This window comes from Paramisgurnus dabryanus, chromosome 8 (genome assembly GCF_030506205.2).
Source record: "Paramisgurnus dabryanus chromosome 8, PD_genome_1.1, whole genome shotgun sequence".
Lineage (NCBI taxonomy): Eukaryota > Metazoa > Chordata > Actinopteri > Cypriniformes > Cobitidae > Paramisgurnus > Paramisgurnus dabryanus.
The window spans coordinates 17,688,852-17,711,231 of NC_133344.1; the positions used below are offsets into that span (position 1 = coordinate 17,688,852).

The window sequence follows — 22,380 nt, forward strand, 5'->3', positions numbered from 1 at the left end:
GGGACATAAATTCTTTTGTTGCTTTATGGAATTAAAACTGTTTGCAGTCTTGATAGTGATTTTGAATAAAACATAATAATATATTTGCATTACTTATATTCTAGCCAAGATATATCCATGTTTTTTTTTTTAAGTAAGCAAATTTACAAAATCATATTAATAAAATATGTGCTGGATAATTCATGCATTATTTACATACTCTCAGGTTTTGAATAATTCATAAGGAACGTTCATATTTTATTAGTGCCTTGTTTATCAGTTTAATACCATCAGCTTTACCTGTCAAGCACCTGCAAGGAGCCGATATATTATTAGCAATAAATAATGTACACTGAGAGGAAGATTTCTTCATGCTCAGAAATGCTGATTTATCAGAACTAAGATCAAGATGAATAATTGATAGGTTCGTATTTCTAAGTACTATGTACTGTACGTCTACGTGTTAACACAATAAAGTGTTATGCTGCGTTTACACCAACCGCGTTTCAGGCGTCAAAATCGCGTCTACCGCACCTAGTTTGCTACTTGAACAGTTTAAATGCATTTGCACGTGAAGAGCGAAGTAGAGGCTCCCACCCAAATACAGTCAATTTGGACATGCCATAATAATGGCGCTTTTCCATTGAATAGTACCGCACAGTTTAGTTTGCAGGGCTCGCAAAATCGCTAGCCAGACGTCCCGGGGCTATTGTGAATTCCTGTCGGGCAACCAGAGTGTATCTTTGCCCTGCCCGTCGGGCTATCTTGGGTAGGAAATAATATTTTAATGTTTTTGCTTTGTCTCAGATTTAGTTAGGTAAATATATTGTATGTATTTCGGCGTCCTCTTGTCAGTCATTATCCTCACGTAACAAGTGAAACTGTCAGGAAATGAAGTGAAAGCAATCATAAATAAACCCATCCTTTAATGTGCACTTCTGAAATGCGCGCGACCCTCTGCACGCGACCCTCTGCACGCGACCCTCTGCACGCGACCCTCTGCACGCGCTTCTCCCGGCTTCGCTCTTCACAAGCACCTGCCTGCTCTTGTGCTCAGCGCGAACTCAAGTCATTTAAAAAAAAAAAATTACCTCATAGACTAACATTGTTTTAGCGTTTCTTTTTTCTTTCTTCAGGTAGTAACTTAAATATATGAGAAGGAAAATATATTTGAGTGATTTCCAATCGATTTGACACGTCTACGCTATTAAGAGAATATGATGTTAGAAGCTTTTGATAGGTGACTAAACAGCAGTGGTTAGATATTACATTACGTTTACCTAAAGCAAATAGAATGTGTGTTTGTCATTACGTTTTACCTCAGAGTCTAACATTATTCTAGCGAAAATAAACGGCTATGGTAAGATCTATTAACCTGAAGGGAATTAAATGTTTATTCCTTTTTAATAAATATCTGTTTTAAGTCTTCTATATTGTGTTAAAGTCACTTGTTGTTTGTATATTTGATAAAATACCATGTTATCTAAATATGTGTTGAGGTATTTTATTATATTAAATTAAATTAAAAATAACCTGTGTTATAATACATTCATATAATATAACATTCAGTAATATAACATTCAATTATTCTAACGTTAGGGGAACGTTAAAATAACCTAAAAATAACATTAGAGGAATATTTATTTTCTTTAAGAAAACATTCCTTGCTATTAAACAAAAACCTTGGAAAATAACATTCTAGAAGCCAAAAACTAATGTAAGGGGAACGTTTTGGGTACCAAATTGTTAGCTGGGGATGGGCAGAAATAGTTGGCTTACATGGAAATCCAGGATTTATCAATATTCTACATTAAACAGTGTATTTTTTATTCGGGCTACTTGAATTCATTTCGGGCTACCAAAAATGAAAGAGTGCCTGCCCGAAGGGCTATCAGGGATTAAAAAAATTTGCGAGCCCTGGTTTGGGTTGGTACTTTTGGGGGCTTTTACATAGTACCCGATACTTTTTTAGTACCACCTCGGTTGGGGTTCCAAATGACCCGGACTGATACCAAAGCGTGACTCAAAAACACTGTAGTTCACTGATTGGTCTGAGAGAATCCTCACTTCCAGTGTCAATGCTATAATGTAAAAGATTAGCTTTACCTTCATGCTAGCTTGCACTGTCTCGAGTAAACCTGTTGTCATTCAATTCAATTCAATTCAATTCAATTCAATTCAATTCAATTCAATTTTATTTATATAGCGCTTTTCACAAAAGTCAATTGTTTCAAAGCAGCTTTACATAAATAGAAGCAGTGAAAAGCATAGAAAAACGACAGATAGCACAACAAAATACATGATAGCATAAGCAGTTACATTTGCTGCGGCTATGACTCAATATTATAAGCGAACGTATTACTAAAGCAACGTCTAGAAGAGGAAGCTAAGTAAAGCCCCAAAAGGCTGCCTCCCCGGGGTGAAAAACCCCCTAGGAGAAAAAAAACCCCCGGGCTTTTATCCGAGGAAAAATAAGTCCTAGGAGGGAAAAACCCTTGGGAGAACGGATAAGGAGATTTAGCGGAGATTAAGCGGGTTCTGCCGGTGATCGTTGGTCAGGCATCAGCTGGGCATCACGTTGAAGGACGGCCAGTAGATCAGAGGTGTGCCGACTTTCACATCTAAGGGCTGTCATCCACAGGTTGAGAATCAGGGACACCATACCAGTTTTTTGCAGACTTGCAGTTTGTGACGGACGGTATATTCGCGACGATCACGTCCGCATTATATATGCTTAAATGCAACTTATATGATGCTCAGCAGAGGGTGTTTGTACAAAAACTGTCATGTGAGACAGATTTAGTGAAAAACACGATGTGCAAACATCTATTTGTGGTGGTCAATTTTTATTTGGTGGCGGACTAAGAAATAAATGAATGTATGGGAATGTACAACGACGCTCTCGTATGATGTCACAGCAGTAGGCAGCGGCAATATAACGACACGCCTATAATCCCTCCCACTCCGAAGTGTTACTAAACTCGATGGAAAAGCTAACAACGCCAATGTGAGGTGAACTGTTCAACAGTCTGTATGAGTATCATGTGACTTCAAATAACTTTAAAGAACAATGCAAACATTTAAAAACATCTTCTCTTCAATGAAAGAAAGTTACAGTTGGAGCACAGGATGAATAATGATGAGAATTCATGCTTTTCATACTTTAACGTGAAAACGATTCCTGTATCCTGTCCATATGCGTGTTCTCATATTCCTGTTCAAAACAGGATTTTAAACAATATACTAAACCATTTTTATATATTTACATCTAGGGCCTACAGGAATAACTCTACATAAGTCATAGAGACAATGAAGCACATGTACCATTTTAAGGATCTGTTATGCTCTGTTTGTAGCACTAAGAGGAAGCACGTGTCACACAATGTTTTTGTTTCCTTGCATGCGATCTCAAAGAAACCGTCTCTGTCACGCCACCGTGTTATAGCGTGTATCCCAGACAAGTGCTCCAATGGCTTCATCCTCTCTGTACAGCGTCTGTTGCGTTGGAAAGGGTTCGGGACGTCATAAACAGATCTGCGGTATATCACCGCAACACGCAAATCTCTACCGGCAAACATCTTTAACTCTTGTCACGTGAAGGGTTAGGTGAGTTAGGTGGGTTTTCATGGATCTGTACAGCCCTAAAATCTCTGAAGATGTACAAGAGGTTATTGTAGGGGTCAGGAGTTTAAGGCTAACTCGTGATTTTGCTTAGTGCTATATTAAGCTCAGATCAGGAATTTGCCCCCTGGAAGACATGTGATTTTATTTCCTGCAAAAATAACCAGAAAACCATCATTTTTGCTGCCAAATATTTTTATTCTCTTCTAATTTATTTTCATACATTTTGTATAGGGCTACTCATTTTACCGAAATGTCGCAAATGTGCATATCGCAGTATGCAATTTTAGGGTTATGCATATATATATATATATATATATATATATATATATATATATATATATATATAATTTTGTAGATATGTTTAAAGAGCATTTCTTCAATTGGTTTTAAGAAGTTTACTGCTGGCCAGGGTTAAGAGGGTCAAACAAGGCTTTTGGTGTTATAACTTAAGCCTGTTTCCTGCATCTGGACTTTTATTTAAAGATAAACCTCCAAAACAGTTCCGCTGGAAAAAAACAGCCCATTTTGGCTTTACACCTGGAAAACATCTCTTGATGAACTGAGTTCTGAGTTTGACAATATGTCGAGATTCAACACTGGACAAACAGCAGAAAAGCGAAACGTAACCACAAAGCACTGCTTTTGATTTGTACTGTTTGTTGGTGTTCTGTTAGAATTCAGGTGAGTTTGGGGTAACACGAGCACAGGATGTTTATTTTGTGTCCAGGACTTTCTGCCACCACGACCAGTCGGTCTAGCCGCTTTCTGCCAACACACGACAGACCGGATTGAAGTAAACCTGCACCGGTCTCCCTCTGGGTTTCCTAAGCAATCATGCTTATTTATTATTGCGGGTAAAATGTTTTATTTAGTTTTAAGTTTGTTTCTAAACGTTTCACTCATGCGGAATCTGGAAGCTTTCATGCCTGGTATCCCTAAAAGGAAGTGCTCTGTGAAATGTTAACTGATTGGGTGTTTATTTCCTTGTCAGATAATCCCAATACAGTTTTTGGGAGAAAGTTTATCAGCTATGTTAAATCACAAGAATCGTTCAGAATGCGTTTATCTGCAATCTTTCATGTCTGTCTTGCAGGAGTGTGGTGGTACAGGCCAAGAAGCCTCTGTCGGGTCTGACGGTGAACACAGTGGGTACTTCTGGCTCCAGCTGTGCTCTGGCCTCTGGCAGCACCCCGAATATTTTCGCTGCTGCATCCACTACACCCAAAAGCATGATCAATACCACAGGTAAGCACTCTTGTCCCATCTGTAGATGAGATATTAAAGAGGACATATCATGAAAATCTGACTTTTTTCATGTTTATTTATATTAACCTATAAAATATGAAAAAGATCAACCCAGTAACTTAGTTTTGGTAAACCATTCTCTGCAAGCATGTAGAAAAATAGGTAATTTAAATGTGGCTCCTTTTGTGATGTCAGAAGGGGGTAATACCGCCCCTTAATCTGCACTATCCAACCACGGCATTGCAATTTAGTGCAGAGATCAGCTCATTTGCTGAAAAAAAATTCCTTCCTGTTGATCAGAACAAAGAAATGTATGTACAGGTTTTTAACAATGTGAGAATGAATAAATGATGACAGAATTTTCATTTTTGGGTGAACTATCCCTTTAAGCTAGCTACAGGAACACTTTTTATCTCTCTGTACATTTAAATTTATGCATTTTGCTGAAGGTATACATTTTTATCAGTATGTGTGTTCCCTGTAATCGAACCCATGATATATTGGGTTAATGCAATAGTCTACCAGTTGAGCTATAGGAACACACACTTCTGTATACATTTCTCTGTTGTGTTGTAGTCCTTAACCAAATTACCACTCAAATGCATATTGCATTGCTATTCCCGGAATAACTGGAAGTTTCATTCGTAAAATAATTGAAACCAGTTTGGGATCAGGAAATTCGATCTGGTGGTGTTTCGTCCACTAGAGGGCCCTCCCTCGCTAAAAAAAAATACCATAGCAAGCATCATGGATCCAGATGTCAGGGGAGCCATTACACTCAAATTAAGATAGGATCTGTATGAAATTTCAAGGCTGTTAGGCGGCCACATGCACATACGATTATACCCACAACAAGACTGAATAATGCACAGATAACAAAAAAGCCTTAAATGTGGAACGTCCCCCTCAGGCTCCGCACTACAGTATGAATTTTAAGAAACACTTAAGATTGGAACCGTTAAGCACAACTACAGTGTGTGTGTGTGTGTGTGTGTGTGTGTGTGTGTGCGTGCGTGCGTGCGTGTGTAGGCCACATTACAAAGTGTTTGGCTCTATAGGATACTGAAAATTCCCAATATAACAATACTGGTCATCTATTATCTGTTCTTGTTGACATTTACATGAAAGCCAAACTGCAAAATGACCTAAGAAAATAATTCTAGTTTTTAAATGAATTTGTGCTTAAAACAAGCATACAAATCTGCCAATGGGGTAATAAAAACAATTTCGAACTTTTTCTTAAACAACTAATTCAAGACAAATTACCCCATTGACAGATTTTTTTTTCTTCTTAAGCACAAATTCACTTAAATTGTATTTTTTATTGTCTAAAAACTATAGGTGATTTTGCTCATCAAGAAAGTGCATCTTGATTTAAGAATGTTTAGATATTTGTACTGAAAACAAGACAAAAAAATATTAAGTAAGAAAGTCATTTTTTTCATTGCGGGTCTGATATTTTAGCTTTGAAGGAACATTGTAGACAACTATAGTCCCTATAAGCAAGAAATACAAAATATGCCCTAAAACAATTCTGAAATCATAAAAAAGCATTTCATTTTGCTTTTTTGTCATTGAAAGAACATCATAAATATTTTTATATAAAACTGGATGAATGCGGTCAACCCAATGATGTTAATTCTGATTTTAAAGGGGACATTTCACAAGACTTTTTTAAGATGTCAAATAAATCTTTGGTGTCCCCAGAGTACGTGAAGTTTTAGTTTATAATAGCATGTTAAAATTGTCACTTTGTGCAAAAATGTGCCATTTTTGGGTGTGTCATTTAAAATGCAAATGAGCTGATCTCTGTACTAAATGGCATTGTCGTGGTTGGATATTGCAGATAAAGGGGCGATATTATCCCCTTCTGACATCACTAGGGGAACCAAATTTCAATGACCTATTTTTTCACATGCTTGCAGAGAATGGTTTACCAAAACTAAGTTACTGGGTTGCTCTTATTCACATTTTCTAGGTTGATAAAAGCACTGGGGACCCAATTATAGCACATAAACATGGAAAAAGTCATGGTATGTCCCCTTTAAGATTCAGGATTTTTACCATCTGTGCAGACGTGATGTGTTTACAGCTTGATTTCATATAAGGTAATGGTTTGTCTTCATTTATATTCACGCATATGGCAAACGCTTTTCCCAAAGCATTATAACATATACATATCAATATGTGTGTTCCCTGGATTCGAAACCACAACCTTTTGCAGGTTTTGTTACTTAATTGTTACTTACTGTAATAGTTCTCAACCATAACGCATGATCAAAACCCATAATCCCCCTAAGATAAATCGCTCTGCTGTTTATCCTATAACTTTTGTAAGCCACTTTGGGAAAAAAAACATCTGTTAAATGCCTAAATGTAAATCTGTGCTTTAATGCTTTTAAAAGGTAACGTTTGTGGACTACCTGTATTTCTTTTTTATGATGTCATTGTCATACCTCATTGAGATCTGTTTTGAATGCCAAAGGGAAGTTGATTCAGATTAAGGTTGAAATCCATCAGTACGCCCCTCTACGCTTCCCTTCAGCTCGGTGTGTTTGCTTATGGAAGGACCCTCATCTCTGACAAGACGATTGATGGCTGTGTAATAGATTTCCTGTCCTCAGATGTCCTGTGACAGCTTGTGGTTTTGCAGGATGAGGGTTTATTCCTATGACGTATCCATCACAGGGTTATACTGTACTGCACAGGATGTTGTGGACAGTGTGACAAGAAAGTAAAGCAATGTAAGATGCTTCAATGTTACATTGGGGAAGAACGGGATGGTGATGACTTGTGTCTGAAAGTTGGCAGCACTGTGTTGTTTCATGTTTAGATGTTAAGTGTTTCTGGTGTTACAAATGTTGAAGTCTACACCATTTACGTTTTAAACTTTACTTGGAAGTCATAGTTAAAGTTGGTCACAAATTCAAGTTTGCACAAACTTAAATGTAGTAAATAGAATAGCCATGTCAGATGTATGTCACACACTACTTAGTAGTTTTGCTAGTGCACCTGTGCAGCATTAGATGTAGTGAGTTGTGTGTCTCTGAGTCTGACCTTCAGTTCTTCTTGTATTGTGTCACAGGACCCACAGAAACATCGGCCTCCACCTTGACCAGCTTTGTGAATGGAGCCACAAGTAAGAACCTGCCTGCGGTGCAGACTGTAGCTCCCATGCCTGAGGACACCATGGAGAACATGAGGTGAACTTGAGCACCTGAGTGTGTGTGTGTGTGTGTGTGTGTGTTTGTGTGTGTGTGTTTAAAGAAGATAAAGATACAGCTTGATGTTAATAATTAAACAATTAGTTGCAGCGTTTAAATCTAGACTTTTTTTAATAAGACATATTCCCATGTTATTGTTGGCTGAATATTAAACATAGTCAATCTTAGTGAACATATTCTACATCAATATTACATCCAATCTGACTCAGGGACCAAATTGTGGATTATTATTATAATTATTATTATTAACACATTATTGTACGTGGTAATGCTTTACTTGAAGGGATGTTCATAAGACTTACATGACACCTTCATAATCATAACATGACATGAGTGTCATAAACATTAAGGAGATTTTATGCACATTTATGACAACTGTCATATAAATATTTTTCTTGACCTCAACAAGAGTGGTGCAAATATAATTTGTCATTAAGTTTTAATACTCTGTCATATAGTTTTATAACAGCGTCATTAATATTTTTCTTGACCTCAACTACAGTGATGCAAATATAATTTTTTCATTAAAATGTCGATGGGCCCTATTTTAACGATCTGAAACGCAAGTGCGAAGCGCAAGTAACTTTTTGGGCGGATCTTGGGCGCTGTTGCTATTTTCCCGGCGGGAGAAATAACTCTTGCACCAGGCGCAAATCAATAAGGGGTTGGTCTGAAGTAGGTTCATTATTCATAGGTGTGGTTTGGGCGTAACGTCAAATAAACCAATCAGAACGCTATCCAACATTCCCTTTAAACGCAAGTGCGCAAGTTCCATGGCGGGTAGCTATTATTATGACGGATTTACCAGGCGCACGCCAGGAGCGGTTCACAGCCGAGGAGACCGACGTTCTTATAAGAGCTGTCAAAGACAGAGAAGTTGTTTTGTATGGGGATGGGAGAAACCCGCCCAAATCAGCGTCGGTTAAACAGGCGTGAGAGGAAATAGCTACAATTGTCTCATCAGCTGGCATCCCCAGGACGTTGAGCCACAAGCGCTACAGTGATGTCAGGAGACGGGGGAATCCCAAGCTTGCCAGCATAAATCGGGCACACCATGTAACGGGACGTGGATCTGCCTCTACACAGGACCTGACCGCTGAAAGCCAAGAAACGCAAGCAGTCCAACCCCAAAGTACACTTACAAATCAAGTTCACATAAATTAAGGTTTCTTATGAAAACATTTTAATTATTATTTACATAAAATAAACGTAATACAGCCACACAACAAACTTATGAAAATATTTTAATCTTTATTTGCATGGTAATTTTTTAACGCAGCCATAAAAAATAAATAAAAACTATCACCACAATGCTCACCACAATGATTTCCCTTATCTCATGTGTTAATATTTTTTATTGTAACAATTTATGATTTGCAAAAAATAACTGTTGCATCTGTGTAGATTAGATAAGCAAAGTGTGTGCGCGTTGTGCACCCTATACATTATGGTCAAGCATGCGCCCTTAAAATAGCATAATGAACAACGCGCAGTGCACCACTGACTTTAGACTAGTGTTTTCTATTCAGTGGCGCAATTGTTTTTTGAAACTGCAAAATAGCATCAGGGATGGTTTGCGCCAGAACACGCCTCTTTTTTTGCGCTGAACCGCCCAGGGAGCGCAAGTTCATTCCCTAGTTTGCCGACGTGCGTCTGTGGAGGGAAAAATCCGCTGTGCGCCGGTGCAAAATACGAATGATACATGCGTCACTGACAAAGTCAATTGCGCTGGGTGCAAGATAGGGCCCATTAAGTGTTAAAACTCTGTCATATAGTTTTATAACAGCGTCATAAATATTTTTCTTGACCTAAACTACAGTGGTGCAAATATAATTTGTCATTAAAATGTCATTAAGTGTTAATACTCTCTCATAAAGTTTTATAACAGCGTTATAAATATTTTTCTTGACCTCAACTAGAGTGGTGCAAATATAATTTGTCATTAAAATGTCATTAAGTGTTAATACTCTGTCAAATAGTTTTATAACAGAGTCATGAATATTCTTCAGTTCATAATATTTTTTTTAAGTTACCTCAAATGTGTTTAATAAATAAAATCAATCATCCAATAATAATAATAATAATAATAATAATAATAATAATTAAACATGATAAAGTGATATTTTATTGCATTTGGAGACCGATTCACCTAAAATTATATGAAAACAATAACGGGTTAAGCCATACAGCGTTGGGTCCATATCGCTGGAAAAACAGTTAATTACATTCAATTAATTAAATATTTTGTTAGTTTTTTCTTCATTTTTTATGTATTGTGAACATACATAAAGTTAAGTATAATCTTTTGACATTTTTTTTGCATTTTGTTAAGGTATTTGAAATTATTTGACATAGTATTAACACTTGTACATGACATTTAAATGACTAGGTAGTTACTAAAGCTAGTAGTAGTTAGGTTTATGACAGATTTATGAGAAGTTATGACGTATTGGTGTATGTCAAGTTGTCATAACAAAGACATTTTAAACAATGTCATTTTTGAATTAAAAATGACATAATTGAACAAATATGAATATTTGGCCGAGATAAAACTTTTGAAAATCTGGAATCTGCAAAAATCTATATATTAAGAAAACTGCCTTTTAAAGTTGTCCATAATATCCAAATTATTTTTGGCATAAAAGAAAAAATCTATACTTTTGATCCATGCTAAATAATTTTGAGTTTGTTGTTTTGTGGTCCAAGGTCACTTTTATTCATTTAGTAGATACTTTTATCCAAAGTGATTTTACCATTTTGCCTTAAGAGCCAACAATAAGCACACTATACAAAGTTATGTTAAGAAGAGTGTGTTTTATTAAATTGTTAACAATGTTAAAAAAGTTTAAGACTGCGTTTTAGTGACTGTAAAATGCATTAATTGCTTTAATTAAGTGTGTTGGAAACCTTCCAAACCTTTTTGTGTTTCTGTTCATTCACCACAAGAGGGGGTTAGCAGCACTCATCCTTGTTACACTATTTCATGTTTATACACATTGTGCCTTTCTTTTGTTTAGAACAATAAGGGCCGATCATTTTGTTTTTCTGCCCTTGTGGTTTCGACAAATGAGACTCCCTGCACCTTACACACCGGCTGTCCTCTCTCCGCTGCCCATCGTGTTTGTTTGTGAGCTGTCAGAATGGGCCGCTAATGCAGAGAAATCAGTGCGTGTAGGTGTTTCAGAGAGTGTGTGAAAACCGTGCTGACCTCGGCTCAGTCGCTCCACCTCGTCTAATGCTTTGTGACAGACATCTCGCAGACACGCCGCTGTCTGACTACACAGGAGAAAGTGTGCATTTGTGTGTGTATGTGTTTGCCTCTCCGGAGGCCTGTGCGCTTCACAAACACACATACGCGCTCTTTGTGGCTCGACTGCCGCGCCAGGAATCGTGAATCAGTTGCCATGGCAGCGGTAACCGACAGCACTTACTGGGAGTCTCAAGTCAATGATGAAACTGTCTGGATGCAGAGACTCTGATGCCTAACCTAGAGATGCTTTTCGCAGATACACTTTAGCTTTTACTCTATAAAAACTGCTGGGATGTTTCGACCCATAATTGGATGAAATCTGAACAAACCAAAATGTTAGGTAAACTCAACCTTGAATAACCCAACGGTTGGGTTTGTCCATATTTAACCAATCATGGCTTAAAACAAGCACAGTGGTTTTACAGTGCAGGTTCGAATAATTCACAATAAAAGCTTGGAAAAGGAAATGCATTATTTTTTTCTTAATCTTACAGTCTTAACCAACTGAACTTGCATGCTTATACAACCAAGTCTCTGTGGTACAAAAACCTTGCCTTTTTTATGATAGACTCATATTTACTGTAGTACCTTTTACTGTATGTATAGCTACTGTTTTTGGCACTGTTATAACTTTAATTTAAATACATTTTATGCTTGCAAATAATAACCACCCAGCCAAATCTGAATGATTAAAAAAACGTTAATAATAAATTAAGTTATCAAAATAATAAAATAAGTTATCAAAATTTTGGAAAAACAGGCAGGATTCTCTGCTTTCAAACGCTGGGAGCGTGTCTGCTTTTGACACTGAAACCATGCCCACCCTTGGGATAGCCGCCATCTCTCTCAACTTTCAAATACCCCTACAACCTGAATGAATGCTCGTGATTGTGTTTTTAGCAATGAAATAGGTGCTCTTAAACTTCACAAACAAAGCTTTCTGATTGGGTATTGTTTTATTTCACGTGACTATCTACAGCATGTGTGCGCTTGTCCTCTGGGTTTACCCCACACAACAAGAATTCTGATCATGTTGAATATTTACGTTTTGAAATCGGAGCGGCCCCGACGTGCTTCCGAGCAGATTCAGACGCTCTTAAAGTCACCATGAAATTGAAATGAAAAACTGTTATGTGTTCTAGAATATCTTTTGATCTCTCTTGATCTCTCTTTACTTCCGGTCATATGGTATGGCAGGTGGGCGGGGTCTGGGAAAAGATCACAGCGATTAGCAATTAGCAAAATGACCCAACTTTATACGATCCAATCAGTTCTCAATGGACAAATTCAAATCCAGCCCTGCCTTATTTAATTCAGAAGCGGGTTTCACTTGGATATACGTCACCACGGGAAAAAAAGACAACCACTTCTTCGTTTCATGGCGAATTTAACACACCACACACCACAGGAAAATCTGACAATATAATCGGTTCAACCACGAAGATGATTAGGACTTTACCTAGGATTGTTGCAAGCCCAAATTCAGCCTGATTATATTGTGGTGTGTACCCGGCTTTAGGGGCGGAGCCATGATGGTGGCTTCAGTGTGTCATCGAGCCACCATTTAGCCCTGCCCAAATAACCCTGAACACAGAATTGTGGAAAAGCTGTTTAACGGTCTAACTTCACAATTTAGTACTGCATAGCTTACAGTCTTTGTAAGTGTTGTAAGTGTTTCAGCAATACATTCGTAACATTTAAAACATGCTTATAAACAATTCTCTGAAATGACTTTGAACTTTAATGTTCTGTCAAATACTTTGCTTTCCTCTGTTTTTTCGTTCAGTTTGAGTGTCAAGTTTTTCTCGGGCAAACATCAGATGGTCCTCACCGATGCATGCGTTAGCCATTTCAAAACAATAAAACGTCACCAGCACACTTTCCAGAACCACTAACTCACCTGTATGGCATTTTGAGAATCCTCAGTGGGTCCTGTAGTCTTTGTATCTCGTTTGCATGTTTTGAAAAGAAAACATATTTGTAGTGAGAGATAATTTAAGTATTTTTTTCTGTTTTTGGTCCGTCCTGATGTTCTCATCACCGTAAATGTGTACCACAAGTGTCGACAGTCATTGTTGGTTAGATATAAAAGAGCATGGTTTAATCTAATCCGACCACATTTTGTCTCTTTTTTTTCTGACTCTCCACAGTATCACCACTAAACTGGAGCGAGCTCTGGAGAAGGTCGCCCCATTACTGAGAGAGATCTTTGTGGACTTTGCCCCGTTCCTGTCACGTACCCTGCTGGGCAGCCATGGCCAGGAATTGCTTATTGAAGGTACATACAGTACAGTCTCTCTCTCTCTCTCTCTCTCTCTCTCTCTCTCTCTCTCTCTCTCTCTCTCTCTCTCTCTCTCTATCTCTATGTTTGTGGGTGTATTTGGAGCTAGTTTGGCCATTTTTGAAATTCCCTTCTCCGTATGTGTGTATGGCTGACCACATCCAGGCGATTTCTCACACACGCGGTTCAGATGGCATAACAGCTTCTCTTTGCACAGGAACTCACACTTCACACTCTGTTTGTGGTTGTTTTACGTTGCGGTCAAATCACAGTGTCCATCCCTGCGCTCAAAGCTGGTTTGCTTAGACTCATGTTGCACCATATTGCAAGGCAGCTGAGTCGGTCATTTCATGAAAGATAAAGTATACATTTCTTTGAACTCAGAACTCTGCTTTTCTTCGAATTATAACAGGCAGTTTTCTGTCTTCGCTGTATAACTTGATCCTCTTCACATTTTCAACTTCCACACAGTTTATGTCGACTAGTAAACATGCTGGAGGTGTAAATTTCATGGGTGTATTAGTTAAAACAGAAGGTTGTGTGTTTACCTAATTAAGCGGCTAATCGTCTTCAATGTCGACAGCTTAAAATAGCTCAAAACATCAAATCTACATTTGTTCTACTTTACTGAGAGACTAAAAATGTGGTGTAAAAATGACTATCTTACTTAGTATTTTTGTCTTGTTTTCAATAAAAATATCAAAAAAAAAAAAAATTTAAATTAAGATGCTTTTTCTTGATGAGCGAAATAACCTTAGAAAATAAAATATACAATTTTAGTGAATTTGTGCTTAAAACAAGCAAAAATATCTGCCAATGGGGTGAGAAAAAAAATCTTGAAATAAGTTTATTTTTTCTTAAAAAATTAATTCAAAATTTTCCCACCCCATTGGCAGATGGTTTTGCTTGTTTTAAGTACAGTACAAATTCACTTAAATTGTTTAGTTTTTGTCTACAAACTAGACTTATTTTCTAAGGGTCATTTTGCTCATCAAGAAAATGCATATTTATTTAAGAATTTTTAGATATTTCTACTGAAAATAAAGAAAATAAGTCTAAATAAAATACGTCAAATTAAAGTGATTTTGTGCATAAAACAAGCAAAAATAAATAAATAATCTGCCAATAGGGTAAGCACATTTTTCTTGAATTTCTCTTGAATTTAGTGTTTAAGAAAAATGTTCAAGATTTTTTTGCTTACCCCATTGGCAGATTTTTTTGCTTGTTTTATGCACAAAATCACATAAATTTGACATTTTTGGTCTAAAAACTAGAATTATTTTATTGGGTCGTTTTGCTCATCATGAAAAAGCATCTTAATTTAAGAATTTTTAGATATTTTTACTGAAAACAAGACAAAAATACAATTTTTTTTTTCTTGAAAATAATTTTTGCAGTGTGGTTAATGGCTGATGCAATTTATCAAAAGAATACATAGCTACATTTGAATGGCCATCATAGCAGAAAGGTACTTTTTTGTCCCATATGGTGTAGTTCCATCTTCGACCAGCAGGGGATAAGTGGACCCTGTGAACCACCCTAACCTTGGTTGTATATTTTTGTGGGGTTTGTTTTTCTGTAACAGAATTAAATGCATCCCTCCATCTCATCATTTTTCATGCTGTCCCCCGACTCGCTGCCATTGGTTGTGCTTGTCTATTGCAATGGCGATCCTCCCAAACAAACTCCCCATTACGGTGACTTCCTCAAGATGAATCCTCACCCTTCATTTATTTGTCCAATATGTTAACACCATCACCCCATCTTGAGGCTGTGACCAAAAGAAGACATGTCTGTTTTCCCACCTCCTTCCTTTCCTCTCTTCCTTAACCTCTCACAGCTGAAATACTGTTCGCCTGTGCAAAAGCACCCTATTTACCCATAATTACCCTTCATCCATCACCCAATCCGGCACCAGGGGTCAAGCCCCTGTCCGACCCCCCTTCTAGATACTCGTTCACAGGGGGCAATTATGCCCCGTTCACCCTCGGCCAGCCTCTCAGCCCTCGGCGTGCAAGTACGAGGCCCCTGGGCCGAACACTACGGCCCTTGTGAAAGCTGCCCGCCCAAGTCTGCGATGCTACGGTCTTCCGACAATGTCACATTCACATCAGGGAGGCTTAACCGGAAAGCTGGATGACTTACTGTTGAAATAAAAATGCATTTAGTTTGTCCAGCAGCGTGAGGCAGAGGTCAGTTTGCCACCTGACTTGGGAGGGACCCCGGTGGAGTGCCACAAAAACGGGGTCAAAGCCAAGGCCTCGTTTCAACCTCATAAACGAGACAGAGCGATTGTTGGGACTTGAACTCTCATGGCCTCTGAAATATTGCGATCATAATCTAAGGACTGAATGGTTTTAAAGCAATCATTCATGGATGGTGGTGTTTAAATGGGTAACTAGACAAGCTCAGCTGAATATAAAGCTTAAGTTATAGGGCCGTTTCACCACAGATAGTGTGCTTAATGGGCTTTATAGTTTGCTAAAGATTTTTACAGCACTTGCTTTTACCCCTGTGGCAAATTAAGTAAATCTAACGTAATTAGTGAAGTTTGTGTTTAAAACAAGCAACACCAATGCCAGTGGTGTTAGAAAACTAAACTTAATTACATTTTTTCTATGAAAATAGTGTACTTTTTTGAGACCTTGCAATTTTGCTTATTAAAGGAAAACACCATAGTTTTCAATATTTTACTATGTTCTTACCTCAACTTAGACAAATTAATACATACCTATTTTTTTAGTGCATGCATTTAATCTTTGTACAAATAAAACATGGCGATTTTCTAAGTGGATAAAAAGTGACAACTATATTGTAAAGTAATATTGAACTAAATATTGCATAAAACAAGCAAAAAAAATCTGCCAATGGGGTAAGCACATTTTTTTCTTGAATTTAGTGTTAAAGAAAAATGTTTAAGGTTTTTTGCTTACCCCATTGGCAGACTTTTTTGCTTGTTTTATGCACAAAATCACTTAAATTTGATATTTTTGATCTAAAAACTAGACGTATTTTCTTGAGTCGTTTTGCTCATCAAGAAAAAGCATCTTAATTTAAGATTTTTTTTATATTTTTACTGAAAACAAGACAAAAATACTAAGATTTTTTTTTTTTGAAAATAATTTTTTGCAGTGTGACTAAGTTTGAGCGTGAGTAGTCCGGAATGATGATGTCACTGCGCCTGAGGCCAAATTGCTGTAAACTAAAGTGCTCTTCCGCCATACAATATAATTCTCATTTTATATGCATTAAAAAATCGCCACGTTTTATTTTGTGCCACCATACTTACTCGTGTAACTACTCGTGTAACAGTCTTTAAATAGAGAAAACATGGAAGTGTTTTGTGGCTTCTAAATTCATCCCTGTTTGGATCCTATGGAATGAATGGGGCTAGGCTAAATGCTAAATGCTAACACATAGTGCTAAAACATAGTGTACAACCCTGTACAAAGATTAAGTGCACCCATTGACAAAAGATAGGTATGTATTAATTTGTCTAAGTTGAGGTAAGAACATAGTAAAATATTGAAAAACAGTGGTGTTTTCCTTTAAATAATGATGCACCCAAATATTTTGCCAAAAACAGCAAAACAGCATTTTTCTCTGAGACTTTTTTTTTCAATCTTTCAATGTGTCCACACTGCCAACATGTTTGCAGCATTTATAAAACACTCTCACTCTATGCTGGTTTTTATTTGATCGCATCATCAAAAACATTATTCTTTGTGAACATGTATTCGGTCTTTTCCATTATACGGCCACATACCAAAATTATTTGTTGGCAAATGTTTTCAGTTGCCGCACTTTTGGTGAATCCTTGTTCTCAAGTTTTGTTCAGGGCATTTAAAAATGTTTACATATAAAACAAAACTTTTTTGTAGACGTTCTGATCACTAGATATCCCTGCCTCTCTTTCTAACTTTCAACTCTCTCTCTATTGCTCTCTCTCATCCTCTCATCTTACTCTCATTAGTCTTGTTTTACTGACTTATGCAAACAAGCAATGCACATCATCTATGGCTACAGTTTTATGTTGATGCAGGTGCATTCGAGAAAGTTTGTCCTCGCATACATGTCTGGAAGTAATTACACGTCATTTACAATTACCTTGTTTATAAGTGAGGTTTTTCAACTGTATTTGATTATATTCTATAAATAACAAGCATTTTGTTTAACACTGTATATTTTACTACAATGACATCTAAGGAAAAGGAAACCCAGGGTTCTGCTTTCTTCTTAGAGTTTCTTCTAACCTTTCAGATATGAGTGAGACCATGGCCTTGGTTTTTGATCTCACGCTGGCATGCAGCACACAACCTCTGACCTCTCAAGAGACGATCAGTGACCCCGAGCTGTTAGCCATCTGAGTCATAACCCAAGAGACATTCAAACGATTTAACTTAAAACATAACTCATGAAAACCTGGTGTTTCTGTGACAGTTATTATGTTTAAGGACAGTTTAGTTTGTGTACTGCACTGCAAAACATGAAAAATGTCAAATATCAAAAAATCTGCCAATGGGGTAAGAACATTTTTTTTTCTTTAACACAAACATTTGGTTACCTCATTGGCAGATTTGTTATTTGCTGGTTTTAAGCACAATCTCACTTGATATTTTTTGTGTAAAAACTAGACTTATTTCCTTATTTGTACTAAAAACAAGACAAAAAACTAAGTAAGAAAGTCATTTTTTGCAGTGTGTCGAGTTTGCTTCTCTGAAGGCCATGTGGACTTCACCGAACCTCGCAGATGCAGGACTTATGATCATAATTATGTTACATTGCAGGCAAAAACAAACACAAAAATAAACAGCAAGTGACTTTTGTAAACAAACACAATGGTTTATTTTATATGTTTGTAATTATAGGGAAGCAAAGGGGCTAATTTGTCTTTTTCTCTCTCTCTCTTCCGCTTTAGGTCTGGTGTGCATGAAGTCAAGCACCTCAGTAGTGGAGCTAGTAATGTTGTTATGCTCGCAGGTGAGATGACAACCTTTCTGTCTGTTTCTCTTTTTTAACCCTATGATGCTCTCTGTTTTACTTGTTGTCAAGCATCATAACCCATTAACTTCATCAAATTTGCTTGTTTACCCAAAAGTGAACATTCTGTTATCTTGTTTAAAACCTTTTAGACTTTTTTAGTGAAAAAAAATTTCTCTAAAAATGCGTGGTGTTTTTTAACCCATTTTTGAGCCAAATTCTCTGGGTTAATTTAATTCAATGGCTGGATTCATTCATTCAAACGTGTGTATGGCAGTGGCAGGTGCGTTTTTTTATGGATTTCTATGGGCAGTGAGTGTTATGCGCGCTGTTTAATTGCACCGAGCGCCTTGTGTTTTGGCAGCCTCTTGCAACACGCTTTTTTGATGGAGCAGAAAGCGCCCAATGTCATTCCCGTTTTTTCCACTGTCCAATCGTATGGGGGAGAGCCGTGCTTTCTGTCCTCTTTTTACAGTCTCTGCTAATATGACAGTTAAAGGCGGGGTGCATGATCCCTGAAAGCCAATGCTGATATTTGAAATCACCTAAAGAAACATGCCCCCACCACAATAAAAACTGGACCTTCTTTTGATAGACCCGCCCCACACATATGCAACCCAGGTAACAATGTTGGTTAGTAGACACGCCCCTTACTGCTGATTGGCTACAGGTGTGTTTTGGTACTCAGCCTGACTCCATTTTCCAAAGTGTTTTTCAAAAATCACGCACCCGGACTTTAACAGCAAAAGAGCGTTCACACGTCAATATTTGATTGACAGGACAGCTAACTCGGTGGTTGCCAAGTAATATAAAAACCGCAGTGCAGTTTTTTCAAAGTGACCAAAAAAGGCAGTGCTGCGTGCATTGCGTTTCCAAGCATTTAAAACGTGATTTGTGTGAGTCGCTTTGGATAAAAACATCTGGCAAATGCATAAATCTAAAAGTAAATATACTTGGAACATACCATTAAGTTAACAAATTTAAAATGAATCACGAAACAGTGCTACCTCTTCCCATAATTTCCTTCTTCAGCCGAAAATCGTTTTCCTGTAACCCCACCTCATGTAAACACACCACAATCGCTTTCCGTCCAAACCCCGCTGACATATTACAGATTCTGACCTCCGTAGTCCCTTGTTAAGCCTTCTCTTTCAAAAGGGTCAGGGTCCCGATGTTGTAGTCAGAGCAGGAGATATTTAACATACCTTCTGTCAGCCCATCACTCTTATGCGGGGAGCCCATAAGGAAGCCATTACCTCAGCATCTCTTCTTCAGGATCCAGCCGGTCGGAGGGCTCGGCGGGGTGGGAGCTTTTAGTCGTTGAATGGCACCTCTGACTCTGTGAAGTTCGTGCCGCTAAACTCCTGGCCCGAGAGGGGAGCCGATCTGTACATTTGCTCTTAGTTTACCCTGACAGAAGCGGCGTCCTCCAGACAGCATGGCGCACGGGTCTATCCTGCTGTTCTCTTCTTCTCCTTTTGAAGATTGTAGTCGACCTTTCCCTCACTGCATTTGAACGTTTGGAATTTTTTGGATGTTTTTTCCTGGTATCTTTTTTTACGACGGCTGTTTGCTTTGTTGCTGGTTGGATTTATTGCAGATTGATGCATCACTTTGAGAGTTCCTGGTTTTCTTTTCCTCCGCCCCTGGTAGAGATATAATGTTACTGCTGCTCCAGAGCTCCTGCCATTAGGTTCTCCCTGAGTAGAAACAGGCTGATATATCGATTGACCAAAGAGGCAATGAAACCCAAGCATGGGCCCAAAACGGCTCTCAAATGTACGAAAGTATGGAGCCGAAACCTGTATGATGTGATTTAAAAGACGTTCCCTAGCCAGAGAGGCCTTAAACCTTTAGATTAGAAAGGGAGCGAGCAAGGGAGCGTTTTGAAAGAGTTGCATCCTAAGTCCCAGAATGCTTCTCTTTTGTAGTATGCAAAATGCCACAAATGTCACAGTACTCAATTTTCATGATACAGTAAGTGAACGATACACAAATGTATCTACAGAGTTTCTAAAGCGTGCAACCAGTTAACATTTTCTATCCTATAGGTCCACTGGATATGAATAGATAATAAAATGATGCTGTACTGTGTGCCAGGTCCTTTGTATTTTTGTGTAAGTGATGTACACTTTAAAAAATGCGGGGTTGTTCCAACCCATGATTGGAAAAAAATGGTCAAACCCAACCCATGAATCTAGAAAATGACCATATTTAGAAAATGACCCAACCATGGGTTAAAACACCAAGCATAAGTTTATTTAAACCCATGGTTGAGTTTGTTCCACTTTTACTTAATGAAACAGCATAAAATTGAAGAAACAACCAATACACATGTTTATGAATTGTATTTTTTTTATCAAAACCCAAATAAAGTAAAAAGTTTCCCAGGCAGCAGACGACTTCAGGCCGGATCTGGGCTGGATCCACGCCGGAGCTGCAAATTTGGCGCAGATCCGGCCCAGCGTCGTTTGCTGTCTGCGTATTTGTTAAAGTTTTAAAACACATAGGTCATACAATAAACATCAAGGATCAAGAAATTCGTCATCAAAATTTTTTAAGATTTTTTTTTTTTTCATCTGAACATTTAGTTTACTTTAACTTTTGGGCTTTGTGACCTCTTTTAAAATGAAATATATATGCTTGGTGCACATCCGAACACAGTCCACACCTTCAAGGAGACATCCTCAACATGACCCCAACAACCTCGAGACGTTCCTCGTCTCATCTCCGCGCTAATGCGCACAGACAGCGGGACGCTCACCACTCGTGACCCCTCGCCACACTCTGTTTTGCCAACTGTCACATTTATGAATAAATTAGCGATAATAATCTTGCACTTTTTTATTTATGCCTCCTAATCAACACAATTCATCCAAGGGCTCCGACAGCCAGCATTTCTATCTATTCAGGCGGCGGCGGGTGTGCCCGAGGTCAGCCAGGACTGTTTCGTGTAGCAGCTTAAACGTACATTAAGGATGTAGCGTGGAGCCGAAGAGATTTACCGATAGACGGCCTCCAGATGTCGGGAGCAGAACAGAACAGATAAAAGCGAAGCGCTCTCCCTGTCTCCTGACAGGTCGGATTGAGATATTGAAAAGAGCCAAGTTGGGAAAACTGGCATAATGGGAAAATAACTTGGTGGCTGGGGTGCACATTTTTGACTAAAATTTAAAATAGTAAGTTTAATTGACTTAAAAAGCAAATTTGAGTGTAGAAAAAAGATATAATTTCCTTGAATTTCTTTTTATAATATCTTAAATATAAACATAAAAGTAAAAAAATACCCATGAGAATCATTTACTGTAGCATCACTGTGCTACAAATCCAGCTTTCATGATAAACTACTGGTCTAGGTGGTTTTTCAGCCTGGTTTAGTTGGTTTATCATCTTAACATAACTGGAAAACTAGGCCGGGGGAACTTCAGATAAACTCTTCTTGTCAGCTTTTTCCTCTGTACGTTTTTCATGGCAGGCCGGAAACGCTCTCCTCCTTTACATGAGAGATTGCGTTACCCCTTCTAGAGGTACTTGTCATCACTAATGCACATCACATGAGCGGCATCCTCATCAGAGCCCCCAAAATCCCCCTACAATCACACCCACCTCCCCCTTGGGACCTCATTCTTTAGCTTGAAGTAAAGCCTCGCTGTGCCCGTTTCAAGTGCGAAGGCTATTCGAGAAGAGACAGGAGAGCGGGATTGGCTTGGGTGTCTTGGAGGAGGCTGAGGTCATATTTTGGCAGACCAGTGTAGCCCCACATCTGCATGTATTTCCTTATTTATTTTTGTCACGTG

At 38.1% G+C, this 22,380-nt stretch overlaps 1 protein-coding gene across 1 annotated transcript in view; it reads left to right on the forward strand.

Moving 5' to 3' along the window:
* nbeab (neurobeachin b) overlaps positions 1-22,380 on the forward strand; it is a 328,780-nt gene that overhangs the window by 155,684 nt on the left and 150,716 nt on the right. The window contains exons 30-33 of the mRNA XM_065280795.2: positions 4,697-4,848; positions 7,934-8,051; positions 13,473-13,600; positions 18,522-18,583. Of these exons, the coding sequence (XP_065136867.1) occupies positions 4,697-4,848; positions 7,934-8,051; positions 13,473-13,600; positions 18,522-18,583 (460 nt within the window). The remainder of the gene's footprint in view (positions 1-4,696; positions 4,849-7,933; positions 8,052-13,472; positions 13,601-18,521; positions 18,584-22,380) is intronic.